General features: G+C 36.9%; 1 protein-coding gene across 4 annotated transcripts in view; it reads left to right on the top strand.

The window, feature by feature from the left end:
* The window catches only part of RALGAPA2 (Ral GTPase activating protein catalytic subunit alpha 2), a 322357-nt gene that overhangs the window by 133668 nt on the left and 173404 nt on the right, over nucleotides 1-15285 (top strand). For 2 of the 4 annotated variants that reach the window (XM_059134172.1, XM_059134175.1), the window contains 3 exons: nucleotides 1484-1574; nucleotides 2992-3168; nucleotides 14851-15044. In XM_059134172.1, the coding sequence (XP_058990155.1) occupies nucleotides 1484-1574; nucleotides 2992-3168; nucleotides 14851-15044 (462 nt within the window). Of the gene's footprint in view, nucleotides 1-1483; nucleotides 1575-2952; nucleotides 3169-14850; nucleotides 15045-15285 lie in introns of all 4 variants that reach the window. The other 2 variants (XM_059134173.1, XM_059134174.1) reach the window with 2 other exon arrangements.

Genomic DNA, 15285 nt, shown 5'->3' with positions numbered 1-15285 from the left:
TCCCTTTAGTCAACTCATTGAACCCCAGGTTTTTTATGCACTTTGCCCTGGAGGACCTTAAATGTTACATCTTCATTCCTGAATTTCTCCTCTCTCTCACTAGTCCTAGAGTTTTGGTGCCCACTTACAATATATTTGCTTTGGACATTTAGTCCAAAATATCAAAATATCAGAAATCTTCTCAAGTTCCTTGGTTCTTACGCTTCCTTCTTTCCTTCTTTCCATCCTTCCTTCCTGCTGTTCTCCTTCCTTCCCTCCTTCCTTTGTCACCATCGTTCTCATGTCCCCCTAGATTCATACCCTTTTGTGATTTAATTTTCCTCCACTCCCATATACAGCTCTCATATAAGCTCTTGTCTGTCATTCTACAGCATTTTCTTATTTGTCTTTTCTCCTTTTCCACCATCAAAGCCTTATCCTCTCATTCCTTAGTCACTATAACAGTTCCATAGCAATTCTCTTCTGAATTTTAATCTATCCCACAGATAACTGTGGGATAGATTATCTTTCTAGTTATATTTTTAATCACAGTAAACTATTGTCTGGAACATACAGTTGTTCATTTTATCAATATTGGGTTGAAATTTGTAAGCCTGATGTTGAAGGCCAATTGGCAGCTACCTCTTTTAGAGGGTGGTCTGCATTTTCTTCTTAACATTTTCCTTCTTCACCTGACTGCCTTGCATGGCCTGCTATATAATCAGCTTCTTTTCCTGCACATAGAACTTGCTGATTACCACTCAGTGCTTCCTGCCTTGAATCCCCTCCTGCCTTCTCTCTACCACTTCATGTCTGTTGCCTTCTTGAACAGCTCTCCTGTAACTGTGAGCCAATTAAGGTAACACTTTATTCTGCATACCTTTTAGAGAGAGTTTACTTGCATATTTTGCTTGTGTACACTGTAATCATTTTGTGTAATGTGTATGTTTTGTCTCTCCAAGCAAGTTACAAATTGTGGAGCATAGACATTGCCTCCAAATGTTTTAGTCCTTTCTATTTAACACAGGGTTCAGTGTGGAGTGGTGCTCAGGAAAGTCTGTTACACATTTAACAAGGAGGCACTGAGTGACCTTTAGATGTCTGGGTGGAGTTTACACCTTTTCTGCCAGCACCCTCACCATTCCATGGTAACTTAGGCCTTCTTCAGAATTGGTTTCCTTATGTACATGTGCTCAAGCAGAGGTACAAATAAAACTTCAAAATAAATTACTTCCATAGAAACTGGCATCCCTTCTCAGTAGATCAATTTAATTGGATGTCACTTGACAAAGGAGAAGCCAAAAATTTCAGATCTTGAGTAATTTATAATTCAATTATAGTAACTTGTGAACACATATCCTTCAAATGGAAAACATCATTTAATTTTTTGTTGCTATTATTATTGTTTGTTTCTTTTTCTTTAGAAGTGTGGACTAGAAACTTAGCAGTCTTATAAAAATTAGAACTTTCCTATAACAAATGCATTATTTCTTTTTGTCTGAAGATCTTAGTTCGAAGAAGCAGCAGCCCTGCTGAATTGGATTTAAAAGATGATTTGCAGCAGACACAAGGAAAATGTAAGGAAAGACAGAAGAGTAAGTTCCAGGAATGGCAGTCTCTGTTCGTCCAACTTTAGAGTCAAATCTATTTTGTTTCCTTCTACTTTCTGACTTGTATGGTATCTTATCCTTTGAAGAGACATGGCTGTGGAGTGGGACATCTTTTTTCCTGGAATCCCAGGATTGGTGGATGGTTAGTCCACATATACAGTAAAACAGATCCAGTCCATTATATGTGCCATAGAAGCCTGTCCTTCCACCCTGGGCCTTCGTCCAAGTGAGAGCACAAGCAAGACCAGTGGCTGGTTGAGCAAACAGACCCAGAAGGAAAAACGATCGTCCCCAGGAAGTTCCCACAGGCTAGGGGCAAAATGCTTCAAAAGTACACTGAAGTCAATGGTATAAGTATTTAAAAAAATGAAATTTGATTCAAATCCTTAGAGATGTTATATACTGTATGCAATCTGTGCCCCTAATAATCTGTTTCCCTGAAGTCAGCTTCCTGCCTGCCCCCTTCTTAGAAGCGTAGAAACAACTGCAGATCTAGGGTAGTTTGGTAGAGGTAGAGGAGTTCCTCTTAGGCTCTACCTTCAGACCCTGTTGGCTTAGAGTTCTATGGCAAATGAAGTAGGGACCTGACAGGTTGGTTACTGGGGCAGCTTTCAGTTTACCTGGTGGCTGGGACAACTTGCAGCTGTTGGGACGTGAAGAGAGGACAGCAGATTAGAAGCAGCAAGGCTGAGGGACTGTCAGCAGCGAGTGCAAAGAGCAGACAGAAGAGTGAGCCGACAGAAAGGGTAGACACATAAAACTGGTAAGAAGTAGACAGAAGACTTGGAAGAGCAGACTGTCTAGGTCTGTTTTGTGTCAGACTAAATAACTCTATTAGGCTTTAATAGCCTTTGAAAGCATCATTGTATTATGACAAATTAGAACTTTTTAGTGTCTAAGGGGAAGAATTTCTTTTAGAAAAAGTCTTTTGCAGTTGGACACCTCAACTCCTATGAGCCTGGGTGATTCACTCTGGGTTTAGGTCTAAACCTTAAGCTCAAGGTAAAAAACATCCTTAGGCTATTGCGGCTGGTAGAATAAACTTGAATTTGTGGTGAAAGGAATTTCCATCTTCTCCTTCCACCTGTGCACATATCGTAGTTGAGTCGGTTGCAGTAGAAAGCTGAAGGACTTGATGTAATCTTTTGGGGATCTGAGATAATGGAATTGAAGCCTCCCTTGAAAAGACTGTAACTTCGTGGTAGGTAGGGGAGCTCTTGATGACCATTAGTGCCCTGCATCTGGAGCTTTGTTTTGTTGACCAAGATCCCCACAATGTCAGCTTTTAAGCCCCTAGACTCTGAACAGTTCCTGCTTGTCAGCTTAGTTTCATGTTGGTAATTGGGAATATTCTGATTTCCAGCTATTTGTATCTCAGACTTCGGTTCTTCCATTGTGCCAGGTGAAAGTATCAGTAGTGACACAGCTCTGGGCTATAACAATGAGGCAGAGCTGTCTATGAGCCCATGGCCAACCTGTGAGGAAGACCCAGAACTGAATACTCCCACAGATGCTGTGACTGACTCCGATGCCCGCCATTGGTTACAGCTGAGTCCCACTGATGCTTCGAACTTAACAGGTAACTGCTCTTTGAAAAAGAGTCACCAGTGTTACCAGTTGGGAATCCGAGAGTTTCCCAGTTGCAAGAATTTTAGTAATCCTTTAGCACAATGATGGTGGGGTGCTACCTCTGGCCAAATTGCTGTGGCGGCCCCAACCACCTGTTCATAATCAGTCATGAATTCTCAGAGTCCTATGTGGAGAAGATCCTAAAACAGAGGTCAGACATGGGAGGAAGCAAGCCATGCTGATGCCAACTGACCACCATGGGAGGGAGTAGTGAGTGATATTCATGCCAAGCCTTTGCCTTCCATGACCAAATTTGCTTGACTTTGGAAACAGAGAAGAGTGATTTATCCAACTAACACATATCACAAATCCAGAATAAGTCAAAGAGTCTGAACAGCTTATAGATTAAAATTTTCTTTAATTTTTACAATAAAATGCTGTGACCGGTATGTAAGTAATAAATGGGCCATAGTAATAAAATGATCACCAATGAGCTTACTACCCAACTTAAGAAATAGAATGGCTCCCACACCAGTTCTCTCTAGGCCCTTCTCAGGTCTCTTCACTTCTTTTGTCATCTGGTCACCCTAATTTATTCAGTAATAATTCCCTTGATTTATCGTTTAACCACATATATCTGTATCCTTAAACCATATATCATGTAATTTAGATTTTAGACTTCTAAAAAATAATATATTCTGTGTTTTTTTTTTTAATTCAAATGTACTTCAATTCCATTTGGCTTTATTATTATTCAATTTTTAGAACCCTAATGCACAACATCAAGATAATACTGTTTTTCAGTTCACAGCACATGTTCATTGGTCCACATAGCCCCTTTTATTTTACTTTGATCTTTCATCTTTTATCCTCAGTCCCTTTCCGCTTACATCACCCAAGCTAATGTGTTTACTATAGATTCATAGTGTGATTGTATTCTTTTTTTCCCCATTTTATTTTACTTCTTTTCAGTGTTCCAAAATTCATTGTTTATGCACCACACCCAGTGCTCCATGCAATATGTGCCCTTCATAATACCCCCCACAAGGCTCACCCAGCCTCTCACCCCCCTTCCCTCCAAAACCCTCAGTTTGTTTCTCAGAGTCCACAATCTCTCATGGTTTGTCTCCCCCTCCGATTTCCCCCAACTCACTTCTCTCCATCTCCCAATGTCCTCCATGTAATTCCTTATGCTCCACAAGTAGGTGAAACCATATGATAATTGACTCTCTCTGCTTGACTTCTTTCACTCAGCATAATCTCCTCCAGTCCCGCCCATATTGATACAAAAGTTTAGTATTCATCCTTTCTGTTGGAGGCCTCATACTCCATTGTGTATATGGATCGTATTTGCTACTTTTCTCCTGAGTATTATATTTTTAAGATTCAGAGGCATACTTCCTGGATCTGCATCCAGGCTTTGCCAGTGAATTGTTGGGTGGCCTTGAGCAAGTTACTCTCTCTGTCAGTTTCTTTTTTGTAAAATGTGGATAGTGATAGTCCCTATTATAGGGTTGTTGGAGGAATAAATATGAAAACACATAAGCCAGGTGCACAGAACAGTGCACGTGGAAGCACTCTGCAGTTTTAGCCACACACATGTGCATGCATGCACATACACACACACGTGTGCTCACACCCACATGCACACACACACACACATAATCATGCTTATGTGCAGTTATCTTTTAGGAAGACAAAAACAAACTAGAAAGCACAAGTTGAGTACAAAGTGTTATTAAAATGTTAAAAATCATTTTAAAATTATAAATGAAGGCTAAAATTTTGCCTCAGTTTTTTTTTAACCAACCAAACTTCAGTTTTCATTAATTATTTTGTAACATTTAACCAATTTCTAATGTTCTTGGAAATTGTTGATGGAGTAACATCAAAACCTTATAAAATTTACCTAGATTGTTGAATAAAATAATTTATCTATGAAATAGGTAAGACCAAGAAATATGATCTTAATGTGTATTTACTGTGTGCATTTTAATTTAGAATAGATCATGAACAAAGAAGAACAAACCACTTAGCCATAAGTGAATAATGCATTCATTGCCTTAAAATATTGCAGTGTTGTCCTTAAGAGACAGTGGACATCTTTGGTTTATATATTCAAAGCTGCCAATGGTAGAAGCTTTGCAGAGTCAGTGAGAAAATGAGCGACAAAATTTTGTGCTTAATTTTATAAATTATTGAGTAGCAATTTGTGCTTCTCAAATTTTTGATTCTTTTAAAAATGATTTAAAATTCTATATATATATAATGATATATAGATATATGTAATAATTTTAAATAATAATACTGTAAATTTATAAGTGATTTGACAGTTCACAAAGAATTTTGAGGCATCCTTCCTGATTCTGGGTGGTAAGCAAGCCAAGTCTTACAAATGCTGTTTGAGGAATGGAGAAACCGAGATACAGAGAAATCATATTGTCTGGCTAGAAAGTAATTACCAAAGTTGGAACTAGCTTCCAAAGTGTTTTGACTCCAGTGGTAGCGCTATGTCTACTCCTTTCTACTACACTACTGTTCAAATTACAACTGCAGACTCTTTTAACTATTTGAGAATTATTTATACATTATGGAATAAATGGCTTCTTTGGGTCCAATATACAGATTATCCAAGGGAAATCATCATTGTAATACTGTCAAAGGCAATAGTGAATTTTCAGTAAGTTGAATTTACTTAAACAAGAACAAGTTTTAATTATTTTTACTGAAAAGAAAGAAAATTGGGTGCCTACTTCTTTTGTCTGTCCTTTGGAAAGATTAGTTTTGATCCCATTTCAGAGTATGCATGGGATAGGTCAATTTAATAAACCTGTGTAAGGTAATTTTATATGATGCACTCTGTGTTGTGATTAACTTCTCCAAATACTTTGTTCTTCTTTGAAATACTAATATAGAGAATCAGTACACTCAGTTCAATAGTTCATCTTGTCATCTGTGAAAAGGACAAACTGTAATATGATAAGGTTTAAGGATTATCACAGTTCTGAATTTAACTTTATGTTCTTCAGAGAACAATTTCTTCATAAATGTGCAAAATAAAACTCACGTTAGCCTGATCTTTAGGACATGCAAAGAGAATGATCAAACAATTTCAGTGTATTCTTCTTTCTCGTTGAATAATCGTACAATCCTATCAATGTTTAAGATAATAAACTGCTTCTAAAATCTTGAATTCCTTCATCCCTGGCAAGCTAACAGTATTTGTTTTCTCATTTACATTATTACATGTTTGCTGAAAATAACAGCTAAATTTATTTTTCTTCATTTTAAAATGGGAATTTGTTTTAATCAAGTATGGCGAGACATGAAGACATGGAAATGATTGTTGTGAAAAAAGTTTATACTCATAGGTCCATAGAAAGAGGGCCATGGTATGCCTTGCTGGTAGAGGGGGATACATGGGGAAGCATCAGGGTTGGTCAGGAGAGGGAAGAGAGAAAGAAAGAAGGAGACAGAGGCAACAGCCTTTATTGTTGTTTCAAGGCAAGGCTGGTGAAGCACATTTAGGATTGGCTAGTTTGAATAAATTCAGCTGCTTTTGGAGCATTGACTGGTTGCCTGGTTCTTGATCCTGGGGTGCTTGGGCTTTGATGTGCAGCAACTAGATAAAGGAGGTAATTGGGAAGTATGAGTGTTATTTTGGTGGGTTTACATATGAAAGACACAGGAACTATTTGCTATCCCTAGAAGTTAGCTAACCCCGGGAGGGGCAGTCTCTTCCTAGTCAGGAAAACCCTAGGTGGCAGAGCATCAAGAATACAGAAAATAATAAAATACAACTAATACATACATGAATTTTGTTATGTCCAGGTAATGATTGTAGGGGGGAATGTTTATGACTTTATAGCTAGGAAGCAGTATTGCTATTGACTTCAATAATTTGCAATCTAGAAATACTGATATTTATGCTATTAGAAGTAAAAAGATGAATAAGTCATAGCCATGTCTGATTTAAGAGCTTACCAAAAAGACAGAAGACATTTATTCTGATGGCCACAAGCTGTGTGATTAAGTGTTAAAGAGTTTTTTAAAGAAAGTTTTAGTCACAAGGATAGATAACTAAAACTAATGGAATGGAATATAAAATACATATTGAATCCACACAGGCATGGAATTGTGAAATATGAAAGACTTGGCATTTTAGCTCTGACAAGGAAAGAAAATATTGTTGAACAAATGCCTGTGGACAAGGATTCAGCCACACGGAGAAAAATTAAATAGAATTCCTACCTCACACCATGCTCACAGATGGATACAATACTGAAATGTGAAAAGGTTTTAAAATTGTTAGAAGAAAACATTTTTCTAAAAACACGTCTAAGACCTTGAGTTAGGGAAGATTTTCTTAAACAAGATGGAAAAAGAAAAGCTATCAATCATTACCAATCGATATCAGTAAGATAAATATCAATCATTAAATTTAACTTTAGCATACTTAAAATTTTTTCATTATCAGAAAAACTTTAAGAATCCCAAGGGTTTGATGAACTCCAAAGGTACAAGCCATCTTTGATGCTCTTTCCAATTTCCAGGTTCCTGTCAGGTCAGCAATACATTTTAAGATAAGGTTTGTTCAGTAAGATATTGTATCAAACAGTTTAGTTTATTTGGAGGAGGCTCCTTGGTATCCCCCACTGGAATATAAGCTTTAGGAGTGGGACATTGTTGGTTGTGGTCACAGCAGATTCTTGGCTCCTAGAATGGTGCACTGCAGGAGAAAACATTCAGTAAATACTTGAATCAATAACTGAGTAAACTTTAAGTTGCAAGCTACTGGTTTATTTGTTTTGTTTTGTTTTGTTTTGTCTTGTTTTCAGTTAAAAAGAGCAATTAAATTTTAACCTTTTTTAAGAATAAAAAGTATGTAAGATTCAGTTTCTAAATCTTTTCCATTTTGTGTATTTATCAAGTCCTGCCTCCCAAGTGTTATGGAAATCTTTTCACCACTTGTACTTTTATTAATAGTTGTGCATGTGAATTACATTCCCTGTTACCTGCCACCAAAACTCTTCTCGCAGGAACAAGGTTTGTGAGCATTCTCTGCCGTTGTGCATACTTTCAGCATTTTCACTAGGCTTTGATCTACTTTGAAGACATGAAATAGTATAAAGAAAAATAACAGTGATAGACTATGATGGGGTTGGTTACTCACCTTCTAAAATCTTTAAAATGAACAATATATTCTGGAAAGCAGATGAGGAAGAAGAGGAGAGCCAGGCTATAATGGTGGTCAACAGAACGCCAACTTGCTACTTCTCCACTTTTGATCAAAATAGAGGCCTGATTTTTCTGGTCCCAGAATGAAGGTGTTTTATTCAAGCCTTTGGATTTGTGCCTTTTGTTTAGTTTTCAGATTGAAAGAGAAATTCATCTGTAAATTTCTGCTATGCATCTGCAAGTGTCCGCTATGTTTCTTCAACATTTTACCAAGTCTGTATAAAATTGCAACCATGTGAAATCTCCAAGGGCCCGCTTTACCAATTACCAGAACATTTCATGGCTAAAATCCTTTGCATATTTGCAAAGTTTTATATGAAGTATAGAACTCTGCTAAAATCATGTGTGTTTGGAGAAAGATGATATGATTTTGTTTGAGAGACTTTCCACTTTAATAAAAATTTTTAAATGGCTCTATACCATTTAGTAATAATGAAACAGAACAATACTAGACTAGCATGCTAGCTTACTCATAAAAAAGAAAATAAACTAAATGGTTGGTATTTTTAGGGTGAACATGAAATTTTCTGAAATCTCTCAAATCCCCATTTTTAATTAAATGCTGCTTCATTGAGGAACCATCTACATGTAAAATGTCAGCATCTGTTCTGTTACTTATGCCATGAGTGGAATAATTTGGGGCAAAAACATTTCAATTCTTTTTTCAAATTTCACAGTAATTTTGAGTGTGCAGTCACTCCAGATACTTCTAAGGGTCTCAACATACTTTAGTAATGTGGTAAAAGATGTTTCCTAGGATTTTATCACTGAGGTATAAATTTTTCTGAGAGCAGAGCAGTATTAGAAACTTTCTACATGGGGTTCTTTCATAACTGAAACTGTATTAGTTGGCAGGTAGCAGAGACATACAGGTTTTGAGGTACCTGGTCTACATTTACTTGGAGTTGTTACTCAGTTGGAGTTCCAGTGTGACTGGAATGCTGGGAGCTGATCTCTCTTTGGATGGCTGCATTTTGGTTGGTAGTAGAGGATGAAACAAAACTATAAATCATCTAATCCCCTTTCTTTTTTCTTTTTTTTCTTCTTATCCCACAAGAGATTAAAGACATAATGACATTCTTTATGAGAAAAATAAATGCCATATTATGCCATTTGTTCACTTGGGGGTTTATATTGATTTACAAGCATTCATTAAGGCTTCAGCATAAGTTCTCAGACTGACAGATGCACTTATTTTACTGATTAAACATTAGGAATGGGTCTTTCTTCTGAGGCTTTCTAGAAGTCAGGAACCTAGAAGGCCTATAATTAGGATTTTGGTGTCTCTAACTTCTGTCTTTCAGGCACAGTATGTAGGAATTCCAGCCTGGATTATATCTGCACATTGTAATGTGTCTCCTCAACTGATTATATATGATATCACTGTGGGGAAGTACAGATGTGTTTTCCTCTAAGAAGGAACAGTGCTTCTGTGTTCTGGAAGGCCTTTCCATGACACTGTGTGCCATCCTTATTAAATCCTTTGTTCAGTGTCTTGGGATCTTTCCATAACTAATATAATAAGCTATCAACAGCTGTTGTGGGTGCAGTGTTGGAAGGATACAGAACTGGTTTTGGATCTGCAGTGGCTCCTTGTCAGCTTCACTCCTTGCTCCTTGTTGGCTACTTGATTTCCTCATATCCATAGATTGTGTTTCAGTTTCTTTGATTAGGCCCTAAAAACACCAACAACTTATATACTGAAAATGACACTCAGTGGGTGTTGATAATTGCCCGGAAATCAGTCTGTCTCCACTTGGGTAAGGAACAGAACTTTGGGAATGATTACGTTAACGTATGTTGTAAGACAATAGATGAAGGGGATTAGTGGTGGAGGTGAGACACAACTCTTTTTAAACTCCCTCCAAAGGTTCAGAAGACAAGCAAATCGCGGAACTGTCTAGCTGGCTCAGTTGGAAGAGTGTGCTGACTCTTGATGTTGAGGTTGTGATTTCAAGCCCTATATTGAGTGTAGAGATGGCTTAAATAAATATAATAAATAAATAAATAAACTTAAAAAGAGAGAAAGTAAAGGTGACTTAAGCAGGAAGCTGAAAGTAAGCTGTTAGAAATGAAATCAAGTAAGTCGGCAACTACAATAAAAACCATGGAAACTTGCAGTTAAAATAGATTGAAGAAATAAAGTCCTGCCATATGATGTTTATGAGAGGTAACCCTAATACATGACGTACAGGAAGATCCTAAGTAACTAAGTAAGTAAACAAATACATGGGTAACAAGGAAGAAAGACAGACTGGTGAGCTAACTGTATGTATGTCAGTCACATAAACTTTAAGGCAGAAATAACTTATTAGAGCAGTAATTCTGAACTTATATGAACTTCATAGCCTCCAGATGCATGAAGCAAAATTTGAGAGAATTATAAGGAACTACTGATAAAACCATAATCATAGTAGGAAATTTTAATGAGTTCTTACTAATTGACGAGTTAAGCAGAAAAGAAACATTGGAGGAGAAAAGTACAAGATACAATTAATCCTGATTGAATGGATATATAAAAAACATTGAAATTAAATAAAAAATGTGTAATTTTTAAAAGCACATGGAACATTTACAGAAAGTGACCAATTAGATGATTAAGTCTCAACATATGTCCATGCTTTGAAACTATACCACATCCTGTGAATATGATGAAATAAATTAAGAACAAAAAGATAAAAGAAAATACATTAAGAAATTAAAAACTGCACTTAAAATAAATCCAAAAAGAAATTAAGTTGTGAATTAGAAAATATTTCAAACTGAACTACAGTGGAAGCTGCATACCAGTATCTCTAGATTGTAACTGAAGACTGATATGGAGGAATATTGATGGCCTTAGGTGTGTAAATGAGAGGAGAAAATTATTGATCTGTGTGTCCTATTCAAAAAATTAGGAAAAGAATGGCAGAGTAATAATATATAGAAGTTAATAAAAAAGGAACTAATAAAGCTAAGAGCATGCCCATATACACTAGAAAGCAAAAACAATCAAAAGCATTAATAAAATACACAAGTAGGCAAGATTAATCAAGGAAAAGATAATGAGGGTGAAAAGGAAACAGATCTATAAACTATAACTTTTTAAAAATAATACAGTAGGTTAATTTGAAAAGATTTATAAAAATAAGGGACAATTCTGTGTTTACTGAAGCTTCACATAAAAGAGAAACTATCGTTTCCTGTTCTAGATATTAGAAAGAAAGCTCCCTAAATTCTGTTACTTACCTTGACAATAAAACCAGACAAGGTCAGTATTGAAAAAGAAAAACTAATCCATCTCACCTTTTTTAAAAAAAAAAAAAAGATTTTACTTATTTATTTGAGAGAGAGACAGTGAGAGAGGTCATGAGAGGGGAGAAGGTCGGAGGAAGAAACAGACTCCCCGTGGAGCTGTGTGCCTGATGCAGGACTTGATCCCAGGACTCCAGGATCATGACCTGAGCTGAAGGCAGTTGCTTAACTAACTGAGCCACCCAGGCACCTGAATCCATCTCACTTAAAAGAGTATCAACAAAAGTCCTAAATAAAGTTTTAGCAAATGAAGCCCAAGAATATTGGGAAAACATCATACATACATCAGAACTAAGAGAAGTTCACTTCAGAAATGCAAAAGCAAATAATAATAATGATGATGTGTGTGTGGGGGAAGCCTATCATTGAGAAAGACAGCTGACAAATTCCAGTTGAAGAACATTCTACGAAATACCTGATCAGTTGTCCTCAAAACAATGAAGGTCATCAAAAATGAGGACTCAGCCCAGAGGACATGAAGAAAACATGACAACTAAATGTAGTGTGGTATCCTGGATGGAATCTTGGAACGGGGGTGGAAAAAGACATTAGGTTAAAAACTAAAGAGATATAAAGTATGGACTTTACATAAATGTTTCAACATTGAAACATTCAACATTTACACAATGTTTCAACATTGGTTCATTAATTATAGCAGATGTATTATAAGGGTGTCAGCAGCAGGGGATGTTAAATTAGACATTGGTGTAATGTTAAGTTAGACATAAATCCACAAGGACAAGGATGGCAAGAAAAAATACATAGTGACCAATGTGACTAAGGCATCAGCAGACCTGAGAATACCGAATCCTGTGTCAGTACTAGGGAAAGCCTGACTACAGCTATTGCCCGTTCCCTAAAAGGGTTAGAAAATTGCCTGTAAGAGGTCGCTATAGAAGTAGGAGGAATTGGTGGGGTTAAAACCAGGAAGACTAAGTCTGTTTAAGAAATAGTTAGAATTTAATCCTAGAAGGAAAGCAAATAAATTGGGAGGTTTCTCTCCTAGAGTCACCAATACTGAGCTGGGTGTAGTGGTGCTATCTTGAAAACCAAGGAACTAAATAAGAGTTTGCATACTCTGAGCAGTAGAGTCTTTTTCGTAAAATTTGAGTTCGGGGGAAAAAAAACCCCTAAAGATACATATGTCTGAGGTTCTCTGAGAACATGGTAAAACTCAGCAAATATCATACTTGTGCGCTATACTTCCAGTCAACTCTTTGTGGACCATTCTTAAATATGAACAGATAGCCAAGGATCCCCAGCCATTTGAAGAGGATGTTTAATATGAAAACTATGAGACAAATATAAGAATATGGGATGAAGTAGGGTGGAGCAGATCTTAAAAGGAGTCTGGAAAAAAAGGGGAGGAGAGTCTGTTCCATACATTCCTCAGGCAAAGGAATTCAGAGTGCACTTAAGCTTGATGAGCACTGAGTCATGTATAGAATTACTGAATTGTTATAATGTACCCCTGAAATTAATATAACACTAAAATTTTTTAAGATTTAGAATAAAACAAAAAAGGGAATATGGGAAGAAATAAAATTTTAAAAAGCTATTAATATCTTTAGAGAAGTAAGAATATATTGCATCCATGAAACAAGGATAAAGAGTATAAAAATGAAAAGAAAACAAAGAGCTTTTGGATATTAAAAATACGGCTGCAGAAATAAAATCAAGTCAATGGAAGTCAGTACAACACATGAGTATTATAGTTGAAAGCACCGATGAACTGGCAAATACAGTGGCTGGAAATAGATACCAGGGCACTTCTCAAGGCTTCTGAACACTAGGTACAAAAAAGAGGATACTAAAATTTTGCAGAGTTAATAATTCTTCATGAAATAATTTCAAGCATCAGAATGCTGCTGACTTTAAAATCACAAAGGAGACTATAAAAAATTGGAGCAAAGAACTTACGTCACAGAATTCTATACCCAACCAAACTGTGGACTGTAAGGGAACAAACACTTCGAGATATGTAGGGGCACGCCCTTTCTCAGGCACCCCTAAGACATAGTCCGCTTAAAGGAAGAAATATCAAAGAAATTCTGTCTGCCATTTTGTGATTCTGGTCTTTAAGAAGAGAATTATAAACATGCGTTCACATAAAATCCTGTAAACAAATGTTTATGGTAACCTTATTTATAATCATTAAAAAGAGGAAACTAGGGGCACCTGGGTGGCTCAGTAGGTTAAAGCCTCTGCCTTCGGCTCAGGTCAGGATCCTAGGGTCCTGGGATCAAGCCCCACATCGGGCTCTCTGCTCAGCAGGGAGCCTGCTTCCTCCTCTCTCTCTGCCTACTTGTGATCTCTGTCTGTCAAATAAATAAATAAAATCTTAAAAAAAAAAAAAAAAAAAAGGAAACTACCCAAACATTCTTCAGCAGGTGAATGGATAATCAAAGTAGGATACATCCATAAAATGGAATATTCATCTGTAATAAGAAGAAACCACCGCATGGATGGATCTCAAGTGCATTAAGCTATGTGACAGCCCCCAGAGTAAAAGGATATATATTGTAGGATTCCATTTATATGACATTCTGGAAAAGGCAAAACTGTAGGGACAGGAAACAGCAGTGGTTGCAAGGGGTGAAGAACGTGGGGGAGGGGACTCACTCTAAAGGGGGCACTTCTGGGGTGATGAAGTTATTCCTTGTATCGATTTTCATGGCAGTTTGTGGTAACAGTTACCTGATTGTATACACTTCTGAAAACTTGAATGTGAAAAGGATAAAATTTGTTGCAAGCAAATATACCCCAGTAAACCTGAGTTAATAACAGCCACCACAGATGTCACCCCAGCAATAAGGCCTTTCCTGGTCACCTATTTTTAATGGCCTTTTTCCCTATCCATCCTCCTGAAGGTTCTCCTTCCACTCCCTCCCCTGCTTTATGAAACCTGTCCCAGGATCTCCAGAAACTGTTTTATCATATCTAGGCTATTGCCCTTTTAGTTTGAAGAATCAAACTCATTTGACCTTTCTTCATTGATTAAGCTTTTCTATCCTTTCAAATCATCAGCGATCTGACACTTTTCATCTGCATTATTTTACTCTGAATACATAAATTGTCAAGCATGACTAATTTGCATTAAAGAGAAAAAGCTGTAGTGATGAAATCAAGATTGTGTTTGCAGATGTGTTTTTCTCTGTAGATAGCAGTGAGTGCCTTGCCGATGACTGTAGTATAATTGCTGGAGGGAACCTCACTGGTTGGCACCCAGACTCTGCTGCTGTATTATGGCGAAGAATCTTGGGAATCCTCGGGGACGTGAACAATATCCAGTCACCCAAGATTCATGCCAAAGTGTTTGGGTATCTCTATGAGCTCTGGTACAAACTAGCAAAGGTATGTCCTGCTCCATTAACTTTTATTCTAATGGAGGAAACTGATTTATCATGTAACATAAAAACTGTGTTGCAGTTGATGTATTCTGGAACACAGATTAGGTGTGTAGACAAAGTATGTTTTATTGGCAAAGGATAAATAATAAAGAACTTACAGTTTGGGCATTTTATAAATGCAGAAGAGTTATTTAATGCATATAGAGAATATTACTATAGGACATTAAAAGGTAGGGTGTTGAGTG

The sequence above is a fragment of the Mustela lutreola genome, chromosome 9 (assembly GCF_030435805.1).
Source record: "Mustela lutreola isolate mMusLut2 chromosome 9, mMusLut2.pri, whole genome shotgun sequence".
Lineage (NCBI taxonomy): Eukaryota > Metazoa > Chordata > Mammalia > Carnivora > Mustelidae > Mustela > Mustela lutreola.
This window is presented reverse-complemented; position numbering and strand designations above follow the sequence as displayed.